This window comes from Glandiceps talaboti, chromosome 7, assembly GCF_964340395.1.
Source record: "Glandiceps talaboti chromosome 7, keGlaTala1.1, whole genome shotgun sequence".
In the NCBI taxonomy this organism is placed as follows: domain Eukaryota; kingdom Metazoa; phylum Hemichordata; class Enteropneusta; family Spengelidae; genus Glandiceps; species Glandiceps talaboti.
Window position 1 is genome coordinate 8101989 of NC_135555.1, and position 27878 is coordinate 8129866.

Sequence of the window (27878 nt, forward strand, 5' to 3'; positions counted from 1 at the left end):
GTAGCGCGTAAGGCTTTTGATTCCTCCTGATTTTACTATGCAATGGTCTCGAGCAGTGTGTGAGGTGACATACATTGTAGTTCTACGCTGTCAGCGTCGTGTTACCGTATCCAGACTTCGTCCCTTCTCACCACCATACACCATATGCAGCGATCCACCAAGCCTACCACCTACCCTAATGTCGTGTGGGAATAATGGTTCAATGTACCCCTAGCACATTTTATTGCGGAAAAATCAGAGACCAGTCTGTGTGTGTGTGCTATATATATATATATATCAGTTCATTTCAACAAACCTAAGTGTATTTTGAGTTGAGGTCTCATGAAACTGTGCTGTGTTTATGGAACACTGTGACATTTGATGTTTTGGACTACCAGTGTTTATAGTGTCAAATGTTGAGAAAGTGAGAGTGTCTAAGCTGCGTTACTCACCAACACACTGTGTATTGACCAAAAGGTGTGTTTGATTTGTAAGCGTGAACGTTAATAAGTCACAGCACTCCGACAACATGGACCACATGTTGGATTTAGTTATTGTTTTCACCCTACTATTTTCAGGTGAGTGCTTTCACATCAATTACCACCCCATTTATCATATGTGACGACTTGTAGACTTTTCCTTTACTTGGGCAAATGGAAAAAAAAGCCAAGTTTGGTTTTATTGACCTCAGCTAGCCTTACGTTGCTCAGAGATTTAAACATACACAAGTCATTGGAGGTACAGTTTGTACGTGTTTACACTATTTAGATATGTCAATAGGCTAGATCACTAGCATACATACCACTGTGGTCAAAATAACAGGTATCGCTCTAATTGCCAATTGTAAGGGATTTACTCCTTCTTTATGCAGCAAAGCTGTCAATGCCTGTACATGTTTTAGCTACTAATCAAATTAAATCTCTCCACCTCTCTCTCTCTCTCTCTCTCTCTCTCTCTCTCTCTCTCTCTCTCTCTCTCTCTCTCTCTCTCTCTCTCTCTCTCTCTCTCTCTCTCCCCCCCCCCTCTCTCTCTCTCTCTCTCTCTCTCTCTCTCTCTCTCTCTCTCTCTCTCTCTCTCTCTCTCTCTCTCTCTCTCTCTCAATTCCTTGCTTTTCCCCCTCATCCCTATTATGTTTTTGCTCCACTTCCCTCTCTTTACAGCAGGAACAACAGTACTCGGTGCTTCACAGTGTAGTCTTATGTTACTCGACGTAGAAGGGGACTCTGGGGTCACTGCTTCCATACCACCACAAATCGAGGGAGAATGGGTGTCTACAAGGTAAATATGGACATGCGTGTCATATTTGTCATTATTAAAACCCCATTACCCAACCAACATTGACAACTTTGTGAATGGTCGACACTGGGGAACGTATACGGACGTAGGTTTGACAGCCCTGGCAAGTAAAGACAATTAATAACATACACTGAGCATGGCAACGTAGTTAAATTCGACTTAGCTTGAATGTAGACTAACAATGTGTCGTAAAATATGAACCGGTTATAGGTACGAAGGTTCTAGGGTTTTTATTCCCCCGTCAGAGCGTGACATGCATGCATAAATAACGCCAAACTTAAGTGCTGGAATGGCATGTCAAGATCTTGTTTCGCCATACAAGAGGGCAAATTATGTTCGGATTATGAGGGGACTTTTAGCTGAAAAGTCTCTCTCAGTGACGTACCGAGGTGACAAGGTGTTGTAAGTGATTTTTAAAAAAAATATTTGACGGCGTCTACTCGAAGTGCACATACTCACTAAGATGTGATTTGCAATCATGTGTGTAATGCGTAGGACACACAAAGTGAGGAGAATGAGTGAGATGTCGCAGGGACACGGTTTGAGTTACCGGTTTCAAGTACCATGTATTGTCACGCCTTCCTTCACCTTTACTCAGATATCCACCGTCATGGCAGCTGAAAGTCTCTGAGAGCCAACATCCATTCAAAGTAATGTTATTGACAGGTATGGCAATCCTTTACGATGCCTTCCCCTATAGGAAGGACTGGACCTCAAACGTTCAAACCACGCTCCACAAAACTACCATAGCACCATTCACAGACAAAAAAGACTAGTCATGGCCAGGTCTGTAGTTCTCAGTTCTGTCCCTAGACCTGATCCTAGCAAGAGAGTTTGATGTTCATGCTACGAACCGGGATAATCATCTCGTGATTTTATGCACCAGAGGCAAAGGATACAAACGGAGGAAATGCTAGTACAGGTAACAAGTAAAAGCCCTTTGATCGCTGAAATTTGAGACATGGATCGAAAGAAACCCCTTTCAGTGAATTCATCGTAGGAGGTAATGTGTCTCGTAGCTCGAGGTCAGGCTAAACAATTCTATAGCACAACAAATCACCATGGACCGCATCGGTGTTTGCTTTACTGTGTGGCCGCCAACTTACTCCATTCAGATACAACTTCGTGAATCTAGGGAGCACACTTCGCGTACTCCGACCACGTTGTCAACTCAGAAGTCTACAACAGTAGAAAATACATTCGCTTCAAGTAACAGATAATCAATAACTCACAGAACAGATGATAGGTTGGTTAATTTGACTAAAATTGTCATGCCCAACTTAACTACTCCATGCACATATGTGTTTTCTCAGTAGTTAGCTGCAAAAATGACTTTAGGCTATATGCTTTTACCGTTCAGCTAAAACGATGATACCGAAAACACAACTGCTACATAAAATATACAAAGCAAAGTGGAACGTCTGTTCGACAAACTAAAGAACGTAAATTGAATTCCTGGTTTACAGATCAAGTCTGCAGTTCAATTCTTACCTTATATCATTGAATATTACATTTATTTGATACTTGATTCAAGTCTCGGGTCCTTTAAGTAGAATAATTGAAACTGTGATAACATAATCGTGACTAGATTATCTTCAGACTGATTTGGTCCTTTCTGTCGCTAGAAATTCGATAATCATCGACCATTTGACGATGGAGTGACCTATAGCAGACTGACTATTAACAATATTACAAAATTAACAGCTGAATTCTTGATTTCTTCGCACCAGCTGCAGAATAGTTAAACACTCCTAACTCGGTAACGAGAGCACTCCTCGCGATCGTTATATGGTAAACGGCGTCAGAAGATGAAGCGATCACAGCGGCAAATCCTCAGCATGCGTTTGGAGTTACATTTGTATTAACACTCTAACAGTGAAAGTTTACAGTGAATACCAAACTGATAGCCAACTTGCTGTGGCCAAAGGCCTGCTTCCGGCTATCCCTGAATCCATGCTGTCCTCTTTTACCGGTAAAACAGACGGAAAGACATGAGTGAGTCTTTAGATGACCATGGGTTCCAGACAAGTTAACGGCCTATCTAGTATTTTTACAACCACTCTCTTCTCGTGCTATGCTGGCGGGCGTTTTATCCAGCTGTAGTCGTAATGTTAATTGTTCAATTTTCCAAAATGCATTACTTTTATTGCATTATAGCTGTGTAGATAACCTTGTCTGTCTGTCTGGTGATCTGCTCCTCATCTTCAGCAACGAGAACGATATTACTCAAGATGTGTATGTAAACAGATCATCACTTGACTCCGTAGAAATCACAAATCTGGACAAGATAAGGACTTGTCATCTGATGTACATAATTTACAGTCAGTTTGCTATCTGATTATCAGTGCGTAATGTTAATTAAATTGCCTTCTATATGAGAGTCTCGAGGGACGACTGGCAAGGTCATAACACTGGCTAGTATACAACAACATCAAACATCTCCTAGTAACTGTTTAATTAAAGCTTGCATTTCCCGCCCTTTGTACTGTGTTTGTATATCAAAGGGCTAACATGGAAATTGGTTACAGACCTAGAAATGTGTTTATTGGAGAGAGATTTGAAACGCCTGTCATTACTTACCGATACAAAACAAACAGTAACAATTTGAGGTACAAAAACAAAGAAAGACATTATAAGATTGGCCTTTTCCCCCGAAATCACATTAATTAACAGCTATGTTATAAGCAAGGAGCTATCGGTATTGCCTCTGTATGGATGTATGTCTACAGTGTATAGTGATTGGAGAGGACCTATCTGATTGTCTTATCTGCGTTATCGTCTGTGTGTATGTCTGTCTCTCTCGAGTGTGTCAGGATTGAAGAGGATCGACCTATCAGTATAGTTGTAGCCCTACCTACACGATACTTACTAGTATATCTGTTTGTATGTCCAACGTATTTGCATAGGGCAAACATCACTTGGTTGCATTTGTAGCACGATATTTAACCCATGTCAGTTTTGTTTAATTCTGGTTGTCCAATAGTGTTGCATTTGAAAGCTAGTGACTTAAGAAAACAGTTTCTGTGTACATATTTGCATCATCAAAAACTATGTACTGTCAACTGTTGGAAGTTCTTTGTTGTTCACAGTCAAACACTGCATTAGCATTCTGAGTATACATGTGTTTATAGCTAAAGGTATGAATTCTTTAGGAGGTGCACTATAATTGTATTTGTAGAGATGTCTAATATGCAAACAATCTCCTAAATATTTAAGTTTTTAAAAAGAATAGTAATGACCCAATTTTAATTTATGAGGAGAGATAAACATATTAAAACATAGAAGTCTTTCCTATCGATTGTCTAACTCCTTTAATTAGTCGTGTTAGAAAACAAGGTAACATTTTAGAATATAATTTGAATTTGAAACATCTATCCAAGCGCGCGATTTGTCTATGATTTGCATACTAATTAACCTATTTGCATAAATGCCCTTGTTTGTTGGCATTCTTTACTGTTTAGCCAGACGGTAATATAAATTAGATGCATCGGCAACAGTTTGATAAAGAATAAATCATATATCTGGTGGAATAAAACATGGAATTGCTCTATTTACGGAATGCAACGTCTACTATTATGAGTATTATGTTGATTGATAAAGGAATAGAAAGACTAAACATGGTTTGTATAATTTATGAGAACATTTTTCCTCATGTAAAAATACAAAATGTTAGGATGTGCCTCACGTCATGTATGACCATCTTCAATTCATCAAGGCTCTTTCAAGCCCAGTTAGGCTTCAAATTTAATAGAAAGTGAATTGTCTGGCAGAGATAAACAGATTGGTCCAGAACAAAATTGTGATCTTACATGTATTTAATCCGCTCCACTGATAACGATAATACTAATGCGAGAACCTGGGAATGAATCCCAGACCTTTAAGACTCTAGAGCTATGAAAGTGTTACATCACAGTCGAGTCCCGGCCTACGAGGCTACGATCATAGAACTGACATGTTATACTCGTTGAAAACACTGTGACATTTTCCAGATTGTGCAACTATTAATAATAACAAACAGTTGTGTGCTACCTCCCTAAGTCATTCCACTAGACTCGGCAAACCACATGTATACGTTGCATAGTAGACCATTGTTATGAATTCAAAGTCCACAAATTTGAGAGATGGGGACAGATGTCAACCTACTTTAAGCCCATGACTCGTCATAACTATGATAAAGAGGTATGCGGGATATATAATATAGTTGGATATCTTTTATCAAAATAATATAAAGTGATCGTAAGAACCCCTAACTAGCGATTTGTTGATGTCATCGCTGATCTATATCAATGCATACCGATGTTTTAAAGTTAGAATGGTTGCCACGTGTTCATTTTATGAGAAAACGAGATATGTTAATGATCTCCTTTACCTTTGCAAGGAATTTAATTTCATCGTAATCTTTCAGTTCGGCGTCAATGTCAATACTGAGCCAAGTGGTGTCACTCGATGTGCTTTATTGCGTTTTTGTAATGAAAAACACCGTGCATGCATTCCATGTTCTCCACACCTTAAAACACGTATTCATGGCGTCTGAATTATGTCGCCCCTATGCTATAGCTAGTTTTAGACTTGAATATAGTCTGTTGACAGTGATGTGTTGTTATTTTTGCCATTTATCTTTCAACCACTTGGACAGCATTGCATTGGTTATATAGGCACTCGTGAACAATATTAGACATATCGTAGTAATACAGTACTGTAGCTCAAAGACACGTCTGTCAGGTTGCATCAACACGAACAACTATAAAGAGACAATTTCCCATTCAATGACATCCGCTATGACTGAGAAAACCTACTTCGCTGTCAGTAAAGACAGGAAGGCGATATGTAGATGTCAATGCTATGGAATCAGACAAGCGTGCTTATTAAACCTATATCCCAATCATGTACAGTAAAAAGCGGTCTGTTTATACCACGAATTTTGTTCTACTATTTTAAGATTACTTCTAACTTAGCTTATAGATTACCCATTTTAATTTCGTATACGAGGAATTCTCAAAGCGAAAGAGGCAGAAGAAATAATTTTAATATTGAAAATTCCTGAGTATTTGTGGATTTCCGCTTTTAATTCCAAACAGCTAACAGAGCCAGCTAGAGTGATACTCTGCGATTTCAATTTTTAATAACCATGTGTGACGCAGCTTTTAATCTTCAACCAAAAACATGAAGTATTCAATATCTCATAACAAGCTTTGGCTTACAATAAAGAAGTGCAAATGAGTTTGCAGTGATGCAAAATTTTAATCACAGCAAGATTTTTACACTAAGAATCCCAATTCAAGACTGGAAGTGATTTGTGTGCCAGCAACACAAACCTATTATTCAGCGCTTCAAAATTACGTCGAATTTCAAATTACTACACTCTTTTTATCTGAGCTGAAATGGGTAGTTTCTCAACCCTTGCCAATACAGAATAAGTCGTATAGGGTAAAGTACTGTGTTCAGAGATTGTTAGTATTCGTTTATTTGTAATTCTTGCTTTCATATTCAAAGACATTAAAATTCACTTGAGTTGTTATCAACAAGGAATATTTCTGACTCAAAATCGTGCATCTTGATGAACGTTAACTGTGTACATGTAAACGGAATATTTTGCAACAGCGCTACATTCAATAACAGTATTATTGTCGTTCGCATTGACCATCAATTGAGGGCTTCCCTAGAATCGAAATATATGAATGGAATGTGTGGGAAATTGCCAACTTCCTCATCTTTTCGTAAAGCCTATTCAGAATTTTAAATCACTCGAGATTTGCTGCAAGTCAGTCACTGCAAACGTACGTTCCTGCATAGTAGAAATATCGATAGAGTAATACTATATAGAAAGAACACAAAATTAGAATCCCGGTGATATATGAAGTGAGCCGTGACCTTTAACCCCACGGGTATTAATAATGTACAGCAATCGACACTTGGACAGGTAGTAATATGCAATCCTAACAGTACAAGTCCCAAATCCTTTATGAGATTAATGATTTATTTAAAGTCTTAATTCATCAAGTCACTCAGGATCCCGTAAAGCCACTGATTCACTCTAAATCGTCAGTTTTGTGTTAATAATGACAAGCTTTCATATCAGGTATCTTGGACATCATTCATAACAATACACCCTGTGACAGGTGGAGTACAGAGAGTAAATTTACTGAATTTTTTTCTATTTTAGAAAACCATAAGACGGGATTTGGTGGTATTGTTCCTTTAAACAAGATTAGGAAGTAGAATAAACTACACAATGTATTAGTAAGACAAATGAGTGTATTTAACGATGTAATCTTGACGAGGAAGATCTCAATATCCTCTCAATGGGTACCTACAAATGCACTTTATTTGGAGTCACCAAACTAGCATTTGGCAAGAATAGCGAGGCCTCGAAGCTGTCTTTATAGTTTCAATTTATTATGCAGTAATCCGTGGACTGTGTGATACTGAAACATTTATAGGTCCTCTGATTCATTCGATGTAGACAGATACTGGCTAATTGACAGACAGACAGGCAGACAGACAGACAGACAGTGAGATGTATAGATATATACAGACAGAGGCGGACAGCCCCAGGGATATTGGGCGACAGAGCTATTGTAAGGTGAAAAAGTGGGAGAGTTGCCCAAATGACAAACACATTTACTAATAACATAGATTTTGACAATTACGGGATATTGAATTATTATTTGAAATGACAGCGTTTATATATGTAAGTTACCTGATAACAATGGAACCCTCCTAGTAAGGAAAATGGCATACATTGAACAGCATTTATAAGATATATTTACAATCAAAACGTGAATGTGTGTAAAATTATATAATTAATAATTGACAAATTTATAACAATTAAAATTCTTTTTTTACAAGGACTAAAGAAACATTCTCAGCTGTGCTTTCTACGAGATTTTTTGTATAACCCGTATGAGTTGCAAGCGCGTCGAGCCTCGGATATTTTATATCTCGATATAGAAAATGTTACAAATGCATTTATTTTTGTTGAAAAACACAAAACATAGAAGAGAGAAGGGCGGTACTTGTGTAATCAGTATCAGATTAGGTATATTATTTCATATATCGACAGAAGACCTATTACTATTTAGTAAAATATTAAATCTTCACATTCGATCTAACACTATATGGTGTCGAGGTTGTGACCTTTGGACAGGATTAGCCGTGTCAACGTCATAGCACAAAAACATCGCAACACAAAACACGCATGCGTCACTGAGGATCGCCACTCTTTTGTTTGGTTCATTTCATATCTATAGCATACGAATTTTGATAATTTTCTGGGTTTTGTTCAACCGACAGATACCAGTGTCATCCCCATGGATTCTGAAATTGTCCATGTTGAGTGATCAGAAAACGCTTGTTAATCGCCCCTTACACAAAATATTGTATTACTTTAAGCCCTTGTAATACGAAGAGGGGTATTGTGTTACATGGAAGCTTATTGCGCATTAAACTACTGAATATAAAAATTTATATACCAAAAGTAATCGTCCTAATCCTGTACATTCAGCCAGCACCTGCTTCCATGTCCTTCTATCATTTCAACAGATTCTCATATTAGAGAGGATGGTCAATATGCTAAAAAAATAAATCTACCAAAATATGTATCTCTGTCTCTCGCTGTCTCACTCACTCACTCACTCACTCACTCACTATGTCTGTTTGTTTGTCTGTCTGTCTGTCTGTCTGTCTGTCTGTCTGTCTGTCTGTCTGTCTGTCTGTCTGTCTCTCCCTATCGATGCTCCCTCTAGAACTGTTTTTCTCGTCTGCACGGCCTGTCTATCTGCCTGCCCCTCTCTCTCTCCCTCCCCCCTCCCCCTCTCTCGCTCTCTCTCTCTCTCCCTCTCTCTCTCTCTCTCTCTCTCTCTATCTATCTATCTATCTCTCGTTCTGAGTGGTGGATTTTGTTTTATGTTATATTCATAATGCGTAGTACTTGTGTATTCATAATTTATTACTTTAGTTCGCTTAGTTTGCGTGCAATCTGTTTCTGAACGACTTAGGCGAAATCGGCACTCAGAACACACAAATACCTCTCATTTGACGACGGCTGCATCTGTTGATGTGTCCAGCTGCTTGATGACATATTTTAATTAATGTGGCAATGTGAAAACTTATCCTGTTTAAAAGTACGAATGGGTGTGCATGTGTGTGTGTGTGTGTGTATATATATATATATATATATATATATATATATATATATATAGTTTTGGTAGTACTGGAACTCTTTCTTGGGTGTAACTCTTGTTGTTTTTTCTTCAATTTTTACAATGAACTTGCATCATATATCTGAAATGTTTCAAAGTGTTGGTATAAATGTATCGTCACGGTAAAACCAATTTTGGTTCAAGTTCGTAATACCAATGTGGTCTGTCTGTCTGTCTGTCTGTCTGTCTGTCTGTCTGTCTAGCTCTCCCTATGTAGTTTTGTCAAAGTTCACCTACTTCGGAAAGGTTGAGTTTCATACATATAAGCTGGAAGAAGAAAAATAAAGCAATCATGATATGAAAAAAATTGTCAATCTCAAATTCAAACCTACAAATTCCACATTATATCGCCAGAATATCAGCTTCACATTTCAACGCAGTCTAATTGGAAGAGTGAACTGTGTATACAATCCACACACATACAATTGACATTTTTCTGTAAATTTAATAGGTTCATTCCCGAAATTAGATTTTTAACGCGAATAGCAGCGAATGAGCAATAGTGTTGCCACTTGAATGTAATAGCACTCAGAAGTCACCATATAGAGTGACATGGGCTATTCATACAGGATGTACAAGTAATAGCAATTCTAGAAAGATTGACAGGTTTCCTTCAAGTCTTGGTAATTGTTTCTTGACAAAAGAAATTGACGTTCATACCACTGTCGCATTAAAGAGTGTTTACACAGGAAGACAAGGGTACTGGACAACAATTCCTGAACAACTTTTCTTGTCAGAGATTCAATCAATCGCCTAACTCCGGAATTTCTAGTGCTTTTAAATGATGAATGCTAGTATTCCAAATGATTCGAAATATAAAAAATATGCAAATTAGAATGACAATTCACTTTACAATGCCTCGCTGATCAGTTATGCAAATCATGTGATTAAAATTCAAAATCTTTATGAAAAACAAAACTCATCGTTCAAATCGGCCTAAGCAGACATTACATTTTGGACGGCTTTAAACGTGTGTATTAAACGTGGTTGGTACAACGACTTGAGAAACCCAAGTGCTAATTTGCATAATATGATCGTGATATTTCTATGCGTTTTGCATAATTTACAACGTACGTGTTCACATTGTAGAAAATCACCAATGCTGCGTTTATTCATGACCCATATTTCAATATAACTGTTTATTTATATGGTTATCGATATGTGTTATATCATTGTAATTTCTTGAAACATTCGTCTTTTTACTTCAATTAACACATCGTTTTCTTCTGTTTTAGTTGTGAGGTCCGACCAGGGCCAGAGTTTGTGACCAGACGGTACAAGTTCCACACCGACTCCTCGTTCACAGCTTACCAGTTCTACTATACGGACAACCACTGTTCATCTCCCGCCTATTCACTCAAATTAAGGGGGAGCATACAAGTTGAGGATGAATCATGGCTCGTCAGAGGGGGTACTAAAGCAGAATATCAACTCGATAGAGTACTCGTGACGTCACATCGGTCCGATATCACTGAATATCTCATCACAAAAGTGAACACTACATGCCCAGGTTTCATCCCTTCACATGAACATTGGCTAACAAACATGAGATACCATCTTTACAGCTGGTATGAAGACAAAGATTGTCTTGAAGCCTTATCTTTTTCTATGCACGAACTTCAACTTATACGAGTTGAACTCCATCAAATTTTTGAGCCAAGGTTTCGCACTTTCGCACGAAGAGAGGAGTTGTTTACCGGCGACATTCACACATACCGACAGTTCAGGCGACACTATCGTCCACAAAGCTACCAAGTGCCATTAGTTAGCATCATGCAGCAGGTGCGTGCCATAAGTTTTATATTTTGTTTTTCTCTTACAGTATTAGACTCGATAGAAAAGAATGGCAAACAGTCTGGAAGTGAAATGTGTTCCCATTTCTTAGCAGACAGCGATGAAAAACATGCACAGATGGGTAAATACTCTGTGAAAATCAGATCCACACGATGAGTGACATTTTCTGATTTATCCCCCTTCCATATAATCAGTGCGATAAACAATTTGTCCTGTGCCGTGGTCGCTGGGGTCAAAACTTTAACAAACATCACCTACTGTGTATGATAATAACGAGAACGACTTGCAGGAAGAACATATCATATATTACATTCAGGAGAATTTTCTTTTGATGTGTTTCTGCCTAACCAAACAGATACTGTGCTAGCTGCAAGACATTTTATACCTTTAGGGACAAAGTAATCGGATAGGCATAGATATGATCACTTTACCTTTGCTGGATCTTTGTGAATGCGCCAAGTACACAACATCGCAGGAATAGTAGTTTTATTTTAGTCTTATACTGTGGAGAGAAAAACAGACTTACACTGTAGGGAATTAGAAATATCAATGAGAGAGATAATTCCATAGTATTGTGTATCAGTAACAGTCGTAAATCCATTCAGTATGTTGCCTCCAACTACATTCTCACGCCAAGCTGTAGGTTTTGTGCTGTAGACGTTCGCCGACTCATGATACGATTCTTTTTATGTTCGCTTGTTTGAGAGGATATTTCAAACTTACAACTCTGTATATTGATTCGTTCTCGACCTCAATTTAGACACGTTTTACACTCTGCTCCCGTCACACACACTCAGTATTCACGATTTTAAATGCTCTTTCTAGTCAAATTTTGCATAACATCGATTTAACTTTGCGAAAATTGAAATGAAATGTTGGATCATCTGTTCAAACATAGGTATGGGAATTGTTAGTCTCGTAGGAGTTCTTTAGTTCACTGTCTGACTACATGGAACCTACCAAGGCGAGAAGGTCCCTGTTTTTTGACCTTATATCTGTGACATATTCTCATATGAAGTGAATTATTCAACGCTATCCAAACATTTGGAGAATGTAGTAGCCTGAATTAAAACCACTAGTTCTTGTAAGTCTATGTTGTGTAACTCGCCCTGAATAATTTATAAGTTTTACCAAATAATCAAAGTTAAACACTGTTCCACCATTTCATCAATTTACTCAATATCGTCAACCCCAGAGTCTCGGAGATCCGTCGTTGTTTGCTACGCGCCACGTGATGTAAGTGACATCAACGTGGTGGAGCGAAGAATCCACAGATGGATGTAAGTCCGCACAGTTTGTGCTCCCTCCCGAATGCATTAATAAAAACGCTATGATGAAAAAGATTAAACTCCAAAGTCAGTCAATGTTTGGTAATTCATCAGATTTGTTTCTTAATTGAAATAGTTTACCCCTAGAATAATTATAGTTTAGTAAACATGGACAATTAAATCGTCAAGACTATGATATGAGTTTTGAAAGTTTGTTCACAACGTAGCTGTAGGAACTGGATGTATCTCCCGCCCTTGAATTTCTGACGATTTCAAACCCGTTTGGAATGCAATGCCAGTAAAACTTTCGTCACATTTCAAAGGACGATAGTAGTCTACTTCGTAATGCATTAAGAAACCATTTAAGAAAGCATAATATTTACCTATAGGCGTTACAAAAATCTATATTGTTTTAACACTCATGTCGCGTTCCTTGGGTTCATGGGTGAATTCGATGTAAGTACCCGACTGCGTGGAAGTCACGGTTTTCTTTGCACAATAAAGTCTGCTTAGGTCATGCTAATACTGTGACCCTCACGAATATATGTAAAACAATACAAGTTAAACTTCGGTTTAGACGAAATGGGTACGTACTAGTACGTAAACTCCGTCAATTAAATTGTGATTGTCAAAATGCGTGCCTAGACCAGTGCATAATTATTATGTGAATTTTACAACGCCTACGTATACACCGTCTCGTATGTGATTTCGCTGCATTCGTGGATAGTATGAGGGCAAGAGAGTCACAGATGACGGAGCCAGGCCACGACATGTTTCTTTAAAATAGTGAACGCGTGTCGCGGAGTTACAGATTCAGTCAGGGGAGATGCTACCAAAAACAACAAAATTCTTTTCGTCAAACGTATTCAAGCAACCCACACTTTCTCAGACTCGAGTCTCTGGAAACAAATGGCTAAAGACATTCCACAGAATAGAGTTAGCACGCCGCTTGCACTTTCTAGCTTTCTGACTTTGAACAAAGTGTGTTATCGGTGCCAGCTAAGATAATGTGAAGACAATACTGTTGAAGACAAACCAGGCGTAGCCACCATTCACCCCAACCAATGGTGTCTGTCAATCAACATTAGACATATCTTATATTTTAAAAAGATTAAATGTAACGTCAGTTGGTCTGTGAAAGGCCTGGATCTCCAACTGTAATTACTAACTTAAAGTGTCCAGATTTCTATTTGTTTCCACTCGTTTTTTCATAATACCCGTATCACCTGACATCAGTTATTTTCTTCTAGACGTCCGACGGGTCCCAAAGTATGTAAAAAGTAGTTGTAACAGCTCTGTTTTCCGGTAGTCGACGACCCAATGCGAAAAATCTTGTTTTCCACTCAGTGGCTTTTATCTGTAGGCTTCCATGCACTACTCTAATGAAATGTGAGCCACTATCGCTTTGTACTGTCTCTACTTGAAGCATAGGCTAAGGAATTCATTTCATCCATCTCCTTTGATCAAAAGTCATTCAAAACCTCACGTCTTTTCGCTTCAACAGACAAAAGTTTGCTAGGGTAGTAATACTTATGGCCAACTCTCGAGGGATACAAGTCTTCAGTATGGGTTCATTTCCCTTTTAATTACAAATACTCCACTCTTTCTCAGGTGTAATGATATGGATCTCCGGGGCATGCAAACTGGGTTGAAGTGTGATGAGTTTACCAAGACACCCACTATAGTATTGCGCCCTTCATTATTTGCGGACGTTTGAAAGGAGATATTAAGTACGCACCAATAGCTATCTCACTAGTTGGCCTGGTCGGGGTGTCCTTAATTTTTTTGTTTATATCTCGTCCACCGTCCACATTTCAAAATAACAGAGTTCCGCCATCCTGCCAGCGTCAAATATCAACCGTGTCTCTGCATGAAGACCATAACTGGCAACTTCGAAACTCAGAAGAAGTCCGGCTGGATAAAACACATTATCCAGGCCTAGGTGTAGACTCAAATGTTACTAGAACTGTCATCATGCACACCTCTTTATCTAAAGCCATCCTTACACCAAATCACTTTTATTGTAAACCACGATATTTTTCTCTTTGGACAGAAAGTGTAAGAATTTTCCAGTATCCCTATTAGACAATACGTCTCCACGAACAGCCTGGGGTACAATGTACCTCTTACTAAAAGATGTATCTTTCTATCATTGTGTTCGTTTCATAATTTAATGGAATACATATCTTGTTCTACTTTACATCGATACATTTGATATAAATTTGACTTGATAGCATGCAAATAGATAGATTTATTATCTCCATATCAACACGTCATATTTCAATGTTATCTACCAGTCGGAGTACTGAGTGCGGTGCATGAAGGGTACCGGGTTTTATCAGCTCATTCAACTCAAGAGACCACTTATTTTCTTTAAAATCGTTTATCAGGTTATTTTTTGTCCCAAAGGCATTATGGGTAGCGATACAACTACGTTGTCATGGTTGTAAACGATATAAGCAAATCGGGAAATATTTCATTTCTCAGTCTGGAGGATTCGTGGTTTGGTCTTCGTAATATCAAGTTTGATCATTTTGACAAGTGGCAGTGTGTGAGTGAAATAGCAGTAGGTCGATAGACACAAACACTTGTATGGTTTAGTTTCTCCCGTGTGTACTTTTCATTTTGCAATGTGCTTGATATCGTATGTCAGATTCTCATTAGCCTTGTGTGCCCTACGTACGTGGCCCCATCATTCTTCCATAATGCCTTCATTTATATCTCTGCGGGGTGTCCTCGTCTTGGTTACAGTTCATCCTAGAGTTGCAAAACGATACCCTGGTCTGCCGGTGGTTTCAATTTTGACACAGTATCCCGATCTTATCATGAAATCAAAGCATCGATACAAATATATATGTTGTGGGAGTTTTTTGTTTTTGCTTTTTTTGGACTAAGTGTCATAACCGTTTAAATGGTGTAAGCTTAGTCTTTGAATGTACAGTATAGTCAAAATTTTACATATCAATTTATCATATCCATCCAGTTATAGTAAATACTCGCACGTTTCGCCTGAGCTGAGAAGCCCCGCGGTGTCACTTTCCATTACAGTTCCTTTCCGTGCGAAGAAAAATATAAACTTCTGTCAGACATTTCCCTTGTGTCTAAAAGTTATGGTTGATGCGTTATGAGTTATGATCGTCTCTGAAGGCATTAGCATGAGGGAGATATTTGCTGATATAGTGCATTCTTCACATCATTATTTTTATTCACCATGGGACATCTTACGATCGCTTTCATTCGTGCTGATTGGAAATTTGAAATATTTTGACAAGTTGTGTGTCCACTTCTATTAAAAGGCCATTTAGATTAGCAATCTAAATATAGTACCCATGCTACTGAAACTCATCGATCCTGAACCGGCTTGTCGAGTGTGTGTACGACGGTATCTTCTCGGTTCCTAACTCCTTGGCATTCGTCAAGTATGTCAGAAATGACGTACTCGCCTTAAATTTATGTCTTTGATCGAGGACGCACATAATATTAAGGTATTTCATTCCATGGGAACACTTCATGCGTAAATATTTATCTTGTACTTCTCAAACTGCAGGTCAACGTTTACGAGACGTTACCACGAGATCTCGCGTCAGTCAGGTTGCATCTCTAAATTTAATGACGTACGTCTGGCGGTTCTTCGCTATCGTTAAAACACGACAAATCACCCAATAAAAAAATTAATATTAAGTAATATAACTTATTTTGGAAAATATAATAAACGTGTTGTAACGAATGCAGCTGAGGGAAATATGTTGAATGGTTCAAAGATGTATTGCCTAACTTCAAAAGGTTAATGGGGACAGGAAAATATATTTGAAAATGTTGTAACTTGATATGATGGTTTTACCCCAACCATGGCCTCGCAATCACAATAAAACAACTATAAATATATCATGGTACATAGATCATTTTCTACCCCGCAACTTGTCATGTATGTATCACTTCGATTTGACTGAACTATGGTATTAATAGTCGTGTAAAGTGAAACATCATATTTGACTTGACTTTGTAATACATATTCTTGCCATAAATGTTGACATGGTCAACTATTATGTGTCATAATGTTACATTCTCATCTACGGACATAGCAGGTCATGGTAGGGTAGCTCTGGCGGGAGCTTTGGGTGTATGCGGCTACGAGGGTCGAGACGTCTTGGAGAGGGAAGATGTGTCGAACCTCTTAGCTGCATACGTCCAGAGCTAGTCATAGGGTCACCTAACATTGCTCGGATTGTTGTTTTCCTTGTCTACAGGCTAAATATAACAACGTTTTGACTTGAATATACACGTAGTTCTCATACCTAACATCTTACAGTATAGAGCGTATATTGATACATTTGTAGTAGCAGGATTCGTGTGATATTTTCAGGAAAACAACATTCTAAGCAATAATACGTGTCCCTGTGTATCTGGTATATGGAGTCAGTGTAACACTGTTGTAAACCTACAACCTGAACGACGGTTTATATAGGTCCATACACAAGACACATTTATCTTGAAAGAGTGACACAGCCTTTTAGGTGAAGATGTAACAGATAGACTTGATGTACTAGATGCTATCCGTGGCATCGAATCTCAGATTATGGTGTTACTATCTCAAGAAGCTCTCAGTTGTGAAGAGAGCGTCTTGAGATAGTAACACCAAGACAAGTCTCTGGGCAAACGAAGACTGTAAAGTCCTTTATATGTCGTATTCCTTGTGAATACTCCATTCAAAATATTTGTAAACAAGCGTCAAATGAGCTAATAGTTTTATGTTACAAACAATAAATCATTGACAAGCAGGAGGCATGATGGGAAAGAGACAGGGTTCAGGAATAGAAGTATTGTTGACAAACATTACTCATAGACATTGGAGAGAAATGTTCAGCCCCATGAGTGATGATCCTTTAGATATTCCGACATGCAAAGTGTTGCCCTGTGTGAGCCTTTGTGTGTACGTGTGCGTGCAACCGTGCGTGCGTATGTATGTCCATGGGGTATATGATTGCATACTTTGACTGCAGTTGTTGTGTGTGTCCGCGTGTTGCAATGCATCCCTGTCCTCATCAGTGCATGCATAGTTTTTCGACAAAAAAGAGAATAGTATTTTTGTTTCCAAACTCTCTATAACGCTCCTTGAACCAGTTGATATTCACACTATTAGAGAAACCAAGAAATAAAATGATGCAAAGACGGTGCCGTAAAAGAGGCCGTGGTTTGCGACGATGAGTTTACTGGTGTTGTATTCTAAGCAAACTTGCAACAGTATAAAGTCCATAATGATACTGAAATCCTTGCAGTAATCCTAGACTAAATCTCGCAGCAGGAGAGAGTGTATTAATTTCATGCTCTGTGTCCAAACACATGATTTCAATTACAAACCGTAAAGTGGTTGTAATATCGGGGGAACCGCTGTGAGGTATGGATGACGTCACGTGACACTAAACTGATCAATATGTTGTCTTGTGTCATGTTATAACGAAGCAGACTGTATCAACTCAGTTTGTATGCACAGCTACACAACAAATTACCCAACACGTACTATCACGGAAAGCAAACTAAAGTGGACGCAAACTAAAGCTAATGTTGTTGCATGTGGTGGGTGGATTAAACATGCGGATGATAGCAGTGCTTTGGTTATGTGGATATAATCACACAGGAATCAAGATAGTGTAACCACTGGGTGAGGTTGAAAGTGCTACCAGTGCAATGAGAAAAAAATCTACAGTCACAGACGCCGCCCTACTGTGAGTGTAATTACTTCAACGCCCAGCTCACAGAAACATGTTGCAATGATAGATTTAGTTTATGTCAGTGTGTGCTAGCTGATAGTTGACTTGTCGTCTCCGTAGGTTATCACTGTAAACAATTTCTCCCGTGTTATGTCTGTACATATTGCCAATGTATGACTATATGTGACCAAACTCCGTCCAAAAAGTATGATGAATGTGTGTCTGCTAACTTGTTCTAAAATCTGACTCGTGCAGACGATATACCTCAGGGTGAAAATAATGCTAGTGCTACTGCTAATGAAACGTCACATATTGAGATTGCAAGATTGCAGATTTACATCCCCTATTTGAAATGCAAGTGATTTCCATGAAGCATACAACATGGAAGATTTATGAATTGACCCAGAGACCTATCAACCAACCAATCAATCAAAAGATCAACCAACCAATCAACCCGCACTCATGAATCAGCCTTTTACGGTGTAGGTTGCACTGCACTCTGTGGCTCGCGTTTGAACACTGTAAGATTTTATACAGATTGCAACGCTGTTTGATGATATGCTTAGCTAGAATTCAGCAGAGGGATATAACAAAAATAGTGATATTGAAAGTACCTTTGCAATGAGTTGAGTAAATCTTATGATATGCAATGTAACCTCGTCCTCGGACAAAAAATTTTGAGCAAACCTGTCACAACTAAAATTCTGTGCGTGAAATTCGAAGGGATTTGTGACGCATGACATTTATCAGTGGTCGTCTTGATCAACACAGGCCAGTCACATCACAATTTCTGTTGATTCTACTGAATGAGGCTTTCCGGCAACATGTTTGATCGTCACATAATCAACACATTGCCTGTAGTAAATCGATGTAGACCCTTACTCCAACCCACCCTGTAAAAACATTGACAAGACCATAATTACCATCGGTGTTATTATCTTTTTACAAATGACAAGCTACGTGAGTAATGCACATACCAAAGTGTAACAGTGACATTTAGTAAGTGCATTGCATACTAAATAGTGAGACCGAGGGTTCTCTCATCTACTTACTACTCATAGTTTATTTCAACCATCGGTACTTCTCCACGTTTAGACTATCGCCATATTCATTTGACATAAATCAGACTTCTTGACATTTTGGGGGTCAATGAAATACTTGGGTTTGTTTTACTTCGCAACTATTTAATATTGGAGATGTCCAGTCCAGTCATATTTAAAAAAAAAACTATCCAATACCATAATTGTTGTTTCATGCCACCCCCACCCTCTTTGTTGGCCAGGTAACGAACGTTTAGTATTCAGTAGAACGGTGGTGAAATATGAACAAAGTGTAGTGAGTGCGCCACGTCTCTGTGAACAGCATAACTGATGTATATTGTAAATAATATGCCAGTATCGTTCTATGAATCTATATGAGTTTTCTTCCTCCATGCACTCTCTCGCTACCTATACACTGTATGAGTTCGAAACAAGTCTGTTTCTCAATCAAAAGTGGAAGAAGAAAACTTGTGTATGAATCCTACTTCCACGATGAATATAAATAGTATTATAAGACCTTTACATCAATCAATATCAAGAATTGATATTATAGTACTTTAACACTAAAATTAAAAAAAAAAGATAATTGAAAGATGCAAAAAGGTAATCGAAATTGTTTGGGCGGGAAACTAATATTTACGCAGTGCAGTAATCGGACACACCTAGACTCTAAGCAGCGTGATGAATAGCGGTCATTCTTACTCCTACCTCATGGTTGACATCACTGGGAAATGAAATTGGATTAGGAATTGTACCTTCATTATATTTTAATACCGAACAATAACAAGATTAAATGTAATACGGTTATCTACTTGCCCAATTATCTGTCATTAGAAGTCCGTTTATCGTAGTTATCACAAAGCATGACCACGCAATCATTTACAGTTTTACCTGTCTAGTCAAGATCTTACCTTCATTGTGTGTGGATACTGATACTCGGTGTGAATTGTAATGATACTTTACTAATACAGACGGTTTAAACTTGCACAGGCTAATGTCGAGTATTGCAAATAAATGTGAAATTTTAAAAAATTATGAAATCAACTGACCATATTTTAGCTGAGCTGATATATGTTGGTCGCCCAAGGACCCCCCCCCCTCACATACTGTTCACTATGGTGACCCCTTGAAGTGAACTGCCGACAGTCCGTATACTTTGATAGTAGATTTCACTCTCTAATTGTGTCACATGACAAACATGGTGAAATCAGGGCATTTAACAGTGACAAGCATATTGAGTATCAGTTACGGTTTAGTTATAGATAGTAAAAGTTCCAAGTTGAAAATGAGATCTGGTAATGAACTATTAAATAAATACAATCACTGAGGACATTGTAGGTACAATTATAGGTATTGTAAGTATGCCAACTGAATTACACATGTACCGCATTTAATTACACGAGTTTTGTAATCACCCTACACGCATATCCTACGCACACAGAATAGCCGTTACGAATTTATGTAGACATATACATGCATGTATTCAGTTAGCTGTATCTGATGTATCTAAAAATCACCAGGAACGAATAGGCTAAACACATGTGTCCACGCATGCACACACACACACACACACACAAATCAAACAAACAAACAAACACACACACACACACACACACACACAAACTCAAAAACACACACACATACATACACACACATACATACACACACGCACACACACACACACACACACACACACACACACACACGAACACACTCGTACACACACACCGCTTTTGTAATACAGGTAATTATCAAAGAATACATTTCAAGTAAACATAAACTGGATGTCTGCCAACTTTTATAGTAAAGCGAACAATATGGCCAAGGGCCAAGAGAAGGAGGGACGAATCTCTTCAGATATATCAAATTATATATGATTGGATACACACGTATAAAAGATGAAAGCCTTTAAAAGTGGTGGCTGTATAAAGAGTCGAGTAAAAATGATGCAGTTTGAAGATAAAAAAGATAGGGTTTTCGATTTATAAAAAGTACAAAACTATAAGAATTTCTATTTTCCAGAATACTCATAATGCATTCCGTTGAGTTTTACTATCTTGAATTCCAACTAATCTCATACCAGTGAACAGTTCACGTCTCATTTCATAAATAGAGTAGATAGGTTCGTTATAAACACGAACATCGCAACCTATAGTAGTCTATAGACCTTTATGTTGTATGCAGCCACAATATGTGCTTGAAAGTCATAAAAAAATCCGTTTCATCCGCGCAGTCTTATTTGTCGAACATTCACTTTGTCGCATGGAATATTAAAATGTGCAGTAACCCTCCGTTGTAGTGTTTGGAGATCAGTCTGATTAAAACCTGGTGTAGAAAAGGACGCACTGTTGTATTTACCATGTTAACGTCTGCTTGTTTTGTCCTTTTTATCTTCCGTTGTAGACGACACGGCAGGTAATTCAGCGGTTTTGTCATTCACTACGTCATAGAACAAATCTAGTCTCACGTAAGCTTATTTCATCATCAGAATTGAACCAGATTAAAAATACTACAGTAACTCGTATCGTTGTAAATCATTTTCACTTGCAAGCAGCCAACTGTAAAATAATTTCCTTTAATTCATAACACTAATCATTAATTCATTTCAAAGAACATGTATTATTTCGTAGAATTGCATACCTAGTACTGCTTTTAGTAAAATTGTTGGACATACAATATTCTAATCACGTCCGTGTATATGGACGTATTACCCATGGGATTTCTAAATAAATTTATTCGAATTTCTCATTGTAATCTAACGACATATTCAGCTAGGTGACATTTCATCAGTCCTTTTCATTCATACCTGATGCGTTTGAGATCAGCTTTCCGACCTTAAATTCCAGCACATGATATAGGTATCCCTAGGGGGCTGGGCAGTATACCCCTGGAAATAATACCCCCTATCTATCTTGATAAAACAGATAAATGTTAGCATTAAATACGGAGGTTCCCAAGGGAGGTTATCATCAACTGCTAATGACACTCCATTCATCGTAAACGATTCTCAATTCACAACTCTAAATTTGCCATTCCGTTGCCTTCAGGACTTTCCCCGCGTAGTTACCATGGCACAGACTATTAATTCACGTGATTCTGTACACGTATGTTCATTCATCAAGACGTTGCGAATACTAAAGACGAGAAGAGCCACGAGTGCAGACTGCTGTGTACGAGTATCTACCATTCATCAATGTCGTTTAGTGGTCTATTAAAGCCTCAATAACCGTAACTTTATGCAAGTCAGAATTCAAAGAAAACTTCGCAGCAAATACTTCAGCCCCTCCAAAACATATCGTATTACTTCCCAATAGAGCGATTAAACCCAGTGGCGACAAATTGAGATTGAAAATATCCTACACTTTCTTTTCAGCCCTTTGGGTGTTTACGAAATCGATTTGTTAGTACGGACCTTAAAACTTTTTTTCCGCGTCAAGTTGTAAGTTACACATATAGGGAGCTCTGACAGCTCGTGGCATTAGGTGATATAACACACGTCAGTTAAAAAGGAGAACAACGCAACACAGAAAAAGTAATCACACAGAATTTCATTATATAATAAAGATGTATGGAGATTTACAGCGACTTAATCCTGAAATTGTAGAAAATGTGATGACTTCTTTTTCCAGTTTTCGGAAACAGCATTACCGCAAAAGGGTTTATTGGTTTACGGCACAAACTGAAAGACTTCCTTTGTAATCGTAATTTTCGTGATTGATTTTACTAATGGAATTTTTCAATCTCTGTGGTTAACCCCAAAGTACGGTGCTTGATTTGTGTTTTAATTTCCACAGGCCGTGGCGAAAACTTAATCAAGGTGTGATAGGCATACCAAAGTGATTTATGTCACATAGTCCAACATTTGTACACCTTCCATAACAGCAATGGCCGATTCTATTCCTTCGTCGTCTTTCGTTGCTTTATCGCGCGCGCCGCCAACGCCTTTGAATTGAGAACCTGCAATCCCGTACCCACCTCAGTATTACACGACATTTCTTGTCTTTCCGTACCGCAGAACAGGGCGGTATTGGTTCTATCCGGATCATATCTAACGAATTGACACCTCGCTGATTGATCCCAGCAGTACCAAAATGGAAATAAATGTTACAATATAATTGAAAACATTGAAAGTGATAGTTTAAGCGGTAAATGTTTCCCCGTGGTTCAAGAATGAAGGACGCGAACTGTCAAACGAAATAATTAGGATGGCTGATCAGGGAAAAATTGCCGTTTTATCGTCGTTTGAGCGAAATTACCAACGTTAGATGAATTGGCCGTGGGAGGAAACCTGCAGTGTAAGAGTTAAAATAGAAATGTATAATACACTTTCTTGTTAGTGTTATTAGATGCATTTGTACAAAAATGACACATTATTTCTGTTAGACAATGTTACTTACTGATATATTTGCTCATTCAGCACATATAAATGTTTAACGACATTGTTTGTACCACTGTCACGTATTTTATGGTATTCTCGCAATACAGATGGATGGATGGATGGATGGATGGATGGATGGATAGATATATAGATATATAGATAAATGGATGGATGGATGGATGGATGGATGGATGGATGGATGGACGGACGGACGGACGGACGGCTAGATGGATAGCTAGCTAGCCAGATGGATAGATATATAGATAGATAGATAGATAGATAGATAGATAGATAGATAGATAGATAGATATATATAGGTAGATATATAGGTAGGTAGGTAGGTAGGTAGGTAGGTAGGTAGATAGATAGATAGATAGATAGATAGATAGATAGATAGATAGATAGATAGATAGATAGATAGATAGATAGATAGATAGATAGATAGATAGATAGATAGATAGATAGATAGATAGATAGATAGAACTCGAAGTAAAACAAACAAATCGAAAAAAAATCATAAAGAAGTTCGGCAATTTGATTGTATTTCTCTATAATATTTGTGCCATTCGTGAATCAAAGTTTTATGTGATAATATTTTTTACAAGTATGAAAAGATACGTGCATGTATTCACGACTCCAAGAACATAATTATAAGAATGCAAAAAAAATGATACAGTAACTAAACAGACCGACACATTCAATATGCCTGAACATTTCCGTCCAATATCAAGTTACTCCATATTGCGGCAAGCAAACTGAGTCATTTTATATGTCTTATTGGAGTTAAAGCTAACCACCATTTCAATCGCTGTTAGTCGAATCGTGTGAACAGCTTGCATAGCAATTAGAGTGTAGAATGAGACGGCAGCTAGTTAACAAGATACGACTGTGATGTCTTGTACACTTACGACACAATCAGTGCCGCATCATCAATCTTGCTAGATCCGACAACATTGTTAAACGTGTTCTTAAAAATAACAGAATGCAAAGACTCGGAAGACATTAAGTGATTTTCTAGTTTAATGGGTAATTTTCAGTTCTATCAGTTTGCTCTGAATGCCGACACCGTCATGTTGTTACATCAACTGTCTAAAGACACAATAGATGGACAATCGGCAAGGAATTCATCATTACACCATCAAAGGACTGTTTCTGCATCATCATGACCTTGCAGTAGACTGGACAATCAACGCAATAGGCGTTCATCAGTGGTTGCACGACTGTGACCTTCCAGATGTTACAATATTCAGGTCTTTGCCAAATACCGATACAACTAATGGCACTCTGAGTCGCTGCCAACCTTTAATCACGTTAATGTCATCTCTTCGATTTTCTCTGATATTCATGGGCGTGGACTTGGGGGGGATTTTAAGTACCTTGGCCCATTCATCACCGAAGTGTTAGGGTTTCTGTCATGTTTCTATCTCGAAGTTGTTATACTTGAGAATTATCTTGTAAAAGCAATTTCAAATTTCTATTTTTTTAGAAATATAAAATACCAAAGTACACACATTTTAATGACTTTGAAATACAATAAGCATATATGATGGTGTATGCACCCTTCGTGAGAAATGAAAAGTCGCTCTCAAGTCAACATATGTGTGTGTGATTGCTTGTCTATGTATGTATGTATGTATGTATGTATGTATGTATGTATGCTTCTGTGTGTGTGCGTATGTGTGCACGCGCACAGAATACACAATACTTTTAGATGTAAAACCTGCAGTATCTCAAACATCCATTTTCTCTCTCTGACTTAAATTTCCATGAGAACGGTAAACGATGGTCCGGAGTAATGAATCATCGACAGTGATGTATTCAAAGACTATATCACCTATATTAAACCTCTGGTGTTATCTTCAAATCAGTCGCGATTCTTTCAGATAGTCGATAAATCTCAACTTAACTATGAAGTGACACTGGAAAGGAAACATAAATATTCAACCATAAAAGTCAGGAAATAAGTCAATTTGTCAATGAACAAACAACTCTGAAAGGCACCTGCGAATATTTCGTTTATTTATTTTAATATACGGGTAATTAATCGGATCTCTGTAGATGATACCAAATCTAATTTGCATAATGCCTAGTGTCATGGCTGTCAGTATTTTGTAATTTCCAATATTAGAATTAGTAAAAACTTGCGCGTAGTGAATGTAGATTAGCATGATGTAAATCGGCATCTTATCAGCCGACTTATCTAGGTAGATGTTATCGTGTCTATTACACGTGGAATAGTCATTCTATACTTTTTAGTACTCATATAGACTATGTTTTAAATTATTTCCCTTTTCTGTCTCGCAGGAAAATTGCAGTGTTTGCCAACTCGTTCACCAAAGTGATGATGTAAACCCACCAATCCTACCATCTCTACCCGAATACCCCGTCATCCTTCACGGCGAATGGGTCAGTACCCGATGTGAAGTAAACCCACAGGTGTACTTTCTCATCAGACACCTCATATTCCATGGCAACCACACGTGGGAAGGCTATTACCATCACTATTCAGACCCCCTGTGTCGCAATCCTACCTTTTCTGTCTATGCAAAAGGATATCATTCAGAAGGGTTAAAATCGGAAATAGTGAAAGGGGGTACCGAATTCGATTTCATCAGTACAGAAGTGAAAGTTACTCCCAGAGACACTGCCACCACGAATTTATTGAACATTCTTGTAGAGGGTGATGAATGTGGTCGGAGTGGAACGTGGAAAATTGGTGTCGAGCAAGATGTTACCCCAACGTATGGCTGTACAGCATTGGGAATAAGACTACCACACACTGAGTACGAGTTGATGAGGATGGAATATGATTTAAAACACGATGCCATTCTACTGTATAACGGCCAACGTCCAAGTGATGGCAGCAGTCCTACCTCCATTGACCAGCGACCAACATCATATCGAACGCCTCTGCTGCAGTGTGGTGGGGTCAATTTTTTCTCCCAAGACAACTCACAAGACTCAATTGTAAACGATTTGAACAATTCAGCTACCATGGTTACGTTGTCGCTATGGCAATTCGTCATCATTGGAATCGTGCACTATTTATAGTCACATGGTGACGTCTCAAACTTTAGTTACTTTCAAGCGCCGTTTAAAAAATATTGAAGTGCCAGAAGAAAAAACAACACTTTTTTGTAGGTTTGTAAAGTATATTTTTATAATTATCAGAAATTAACAGTTATGTCTTAGTTTCTTCCTCAAATTTGAGTCTTGTTCATAGAGCCATTTTAGTTCACTTCCTACTATTGTCGTCAGAATGGAATTCGCCTTGTAAACTTCGAACCTACGTTACTAGAGTTTTACCAGGAGACGGAGTCCAAGATGTGAAATTTGCGTTTATTTTACGACGTCATTTGACATGCGTCCGTGCTTCTGCAATCGGAATGAAAGCCATCATGGTAATATTTGAGTCTAGTTTATCGTATATTTTACAAAAATTAGCACACTCCCGAAATTAGGGGAAAGGGAGTGCAACCATGCACAATTTGCTCGGGCGATTTGAGTCTATAGGTTATTGGTCCATTCTGCTTGTGTTGCTGCCTTTGTTATCGGAATGGATGCCATCGAGTGTAGTTATTGGTCCATTTAACAGAGTTTCTGCTTTTGTTAGGGGAGTGGAAGCCGCCTTGTAAAATATGCATAGTGTACAATACCGTTATGATATCGGTAAACCAAGTAGGAACTTTTGATGTCTATTTCTTGCATACAAATCATTAGGAACGTAAAATGATAGAGACAATGTTATAAAACATGTATAACAATATTTGGATGAAATTGTGAAGTTTCTTTCATTTTAAACTTTTGACAATTTTGTTATTTTTTGTTTGTTTTTGATATTATTGTATTTTCCTATGAGATGTTCTTTTCAGTAAACAGCCTCCCTGCGAATGGCACGAGGCACAGAACGAATTCAAGTGAAAATAGCCTAAAGTGTTCAAACGATTTGAGTTTGATGGTGACGGGAAGTGATGTGAGTTTGTGAGATGAGCACACAAGTAGGTAGTGACAAATAGGCCGTGAGTAGTGAAGTAAATTATTCGGTTGGTTGCTTCTTAGCACACTGTTCGAGGAAATGGAAAGATGACTTTGGGATTTGGATAAGAGGTTACGTTGCAATTGAAATCGACCAATATTCTGCTAGTACACCTGCTTGTTGTTTGCTCAGTTTCGTTCCTTCGTTCAACCATGGCTGTATTACTAACCGACTAGAT

The 27878-nt window shown here is 38.1% G+C and overlaps 1 protein-coding gene across 2 annotated transcripts; it reads left to right on the forward strand.

The window, feature by feature from the left end:
- On the forward strand, positions 1 to 27877 carry LOC144437328 (protein APCDD1-like). 2 transcript variants are annotated; one of them, XM_078126251.1, is made up of 4 exons: positions 1 to 557; positions 1140 to 1257; positions 10712 to 11258; positions 25969 to 27877. In XM_078126251.1, the coding sequence occupies exons 1-4, from the start codon at positions 509 to 511 to the stop codon at positions 26713 to 26715; spliced, it is 1461 nt and encodes a 486-aa protein (XP_077982377.1). In that variant the 5' UTR covers positions 1 to 508; the 3' UTR covers positions 26716 to 27877. The 2 variants fall into 2 exon arrangements, with proteins under 2 accessions (XP_077982377.1, XP_077982378.1); XM_078126252.1 differs by having other exon boundaries at positions 1143 to 1257.
- The last annotated feature ends 1 nt before the right edge of the window (position 27878 follows it).

Excerpts from the sequence above, each read along its gene's own strand:
- LOC144437328 (XM_078126251.1), top strand. The coding sequence starts at position 509 with ATGGACCACATGTTGGATTTAGTTATTGTTTTCACCCTACTATTTTCA. Across the intron at positions 1,258-10,711 it reads GGAGAATGGGTGTCTACAAG|TTGTGAGGTCCGACCAGGGC; the intron begins GTAAATATGGAC and ends CTTCTGTTTTAG. Across the intron at positions 11,259-25,968 it reads TAGTTAGCATCATGCAGCAG|GAAAATTGCAGTGTTTGCCA; the intron begins GTGCGTGCCATA and ends TCTGTCTCGCAG.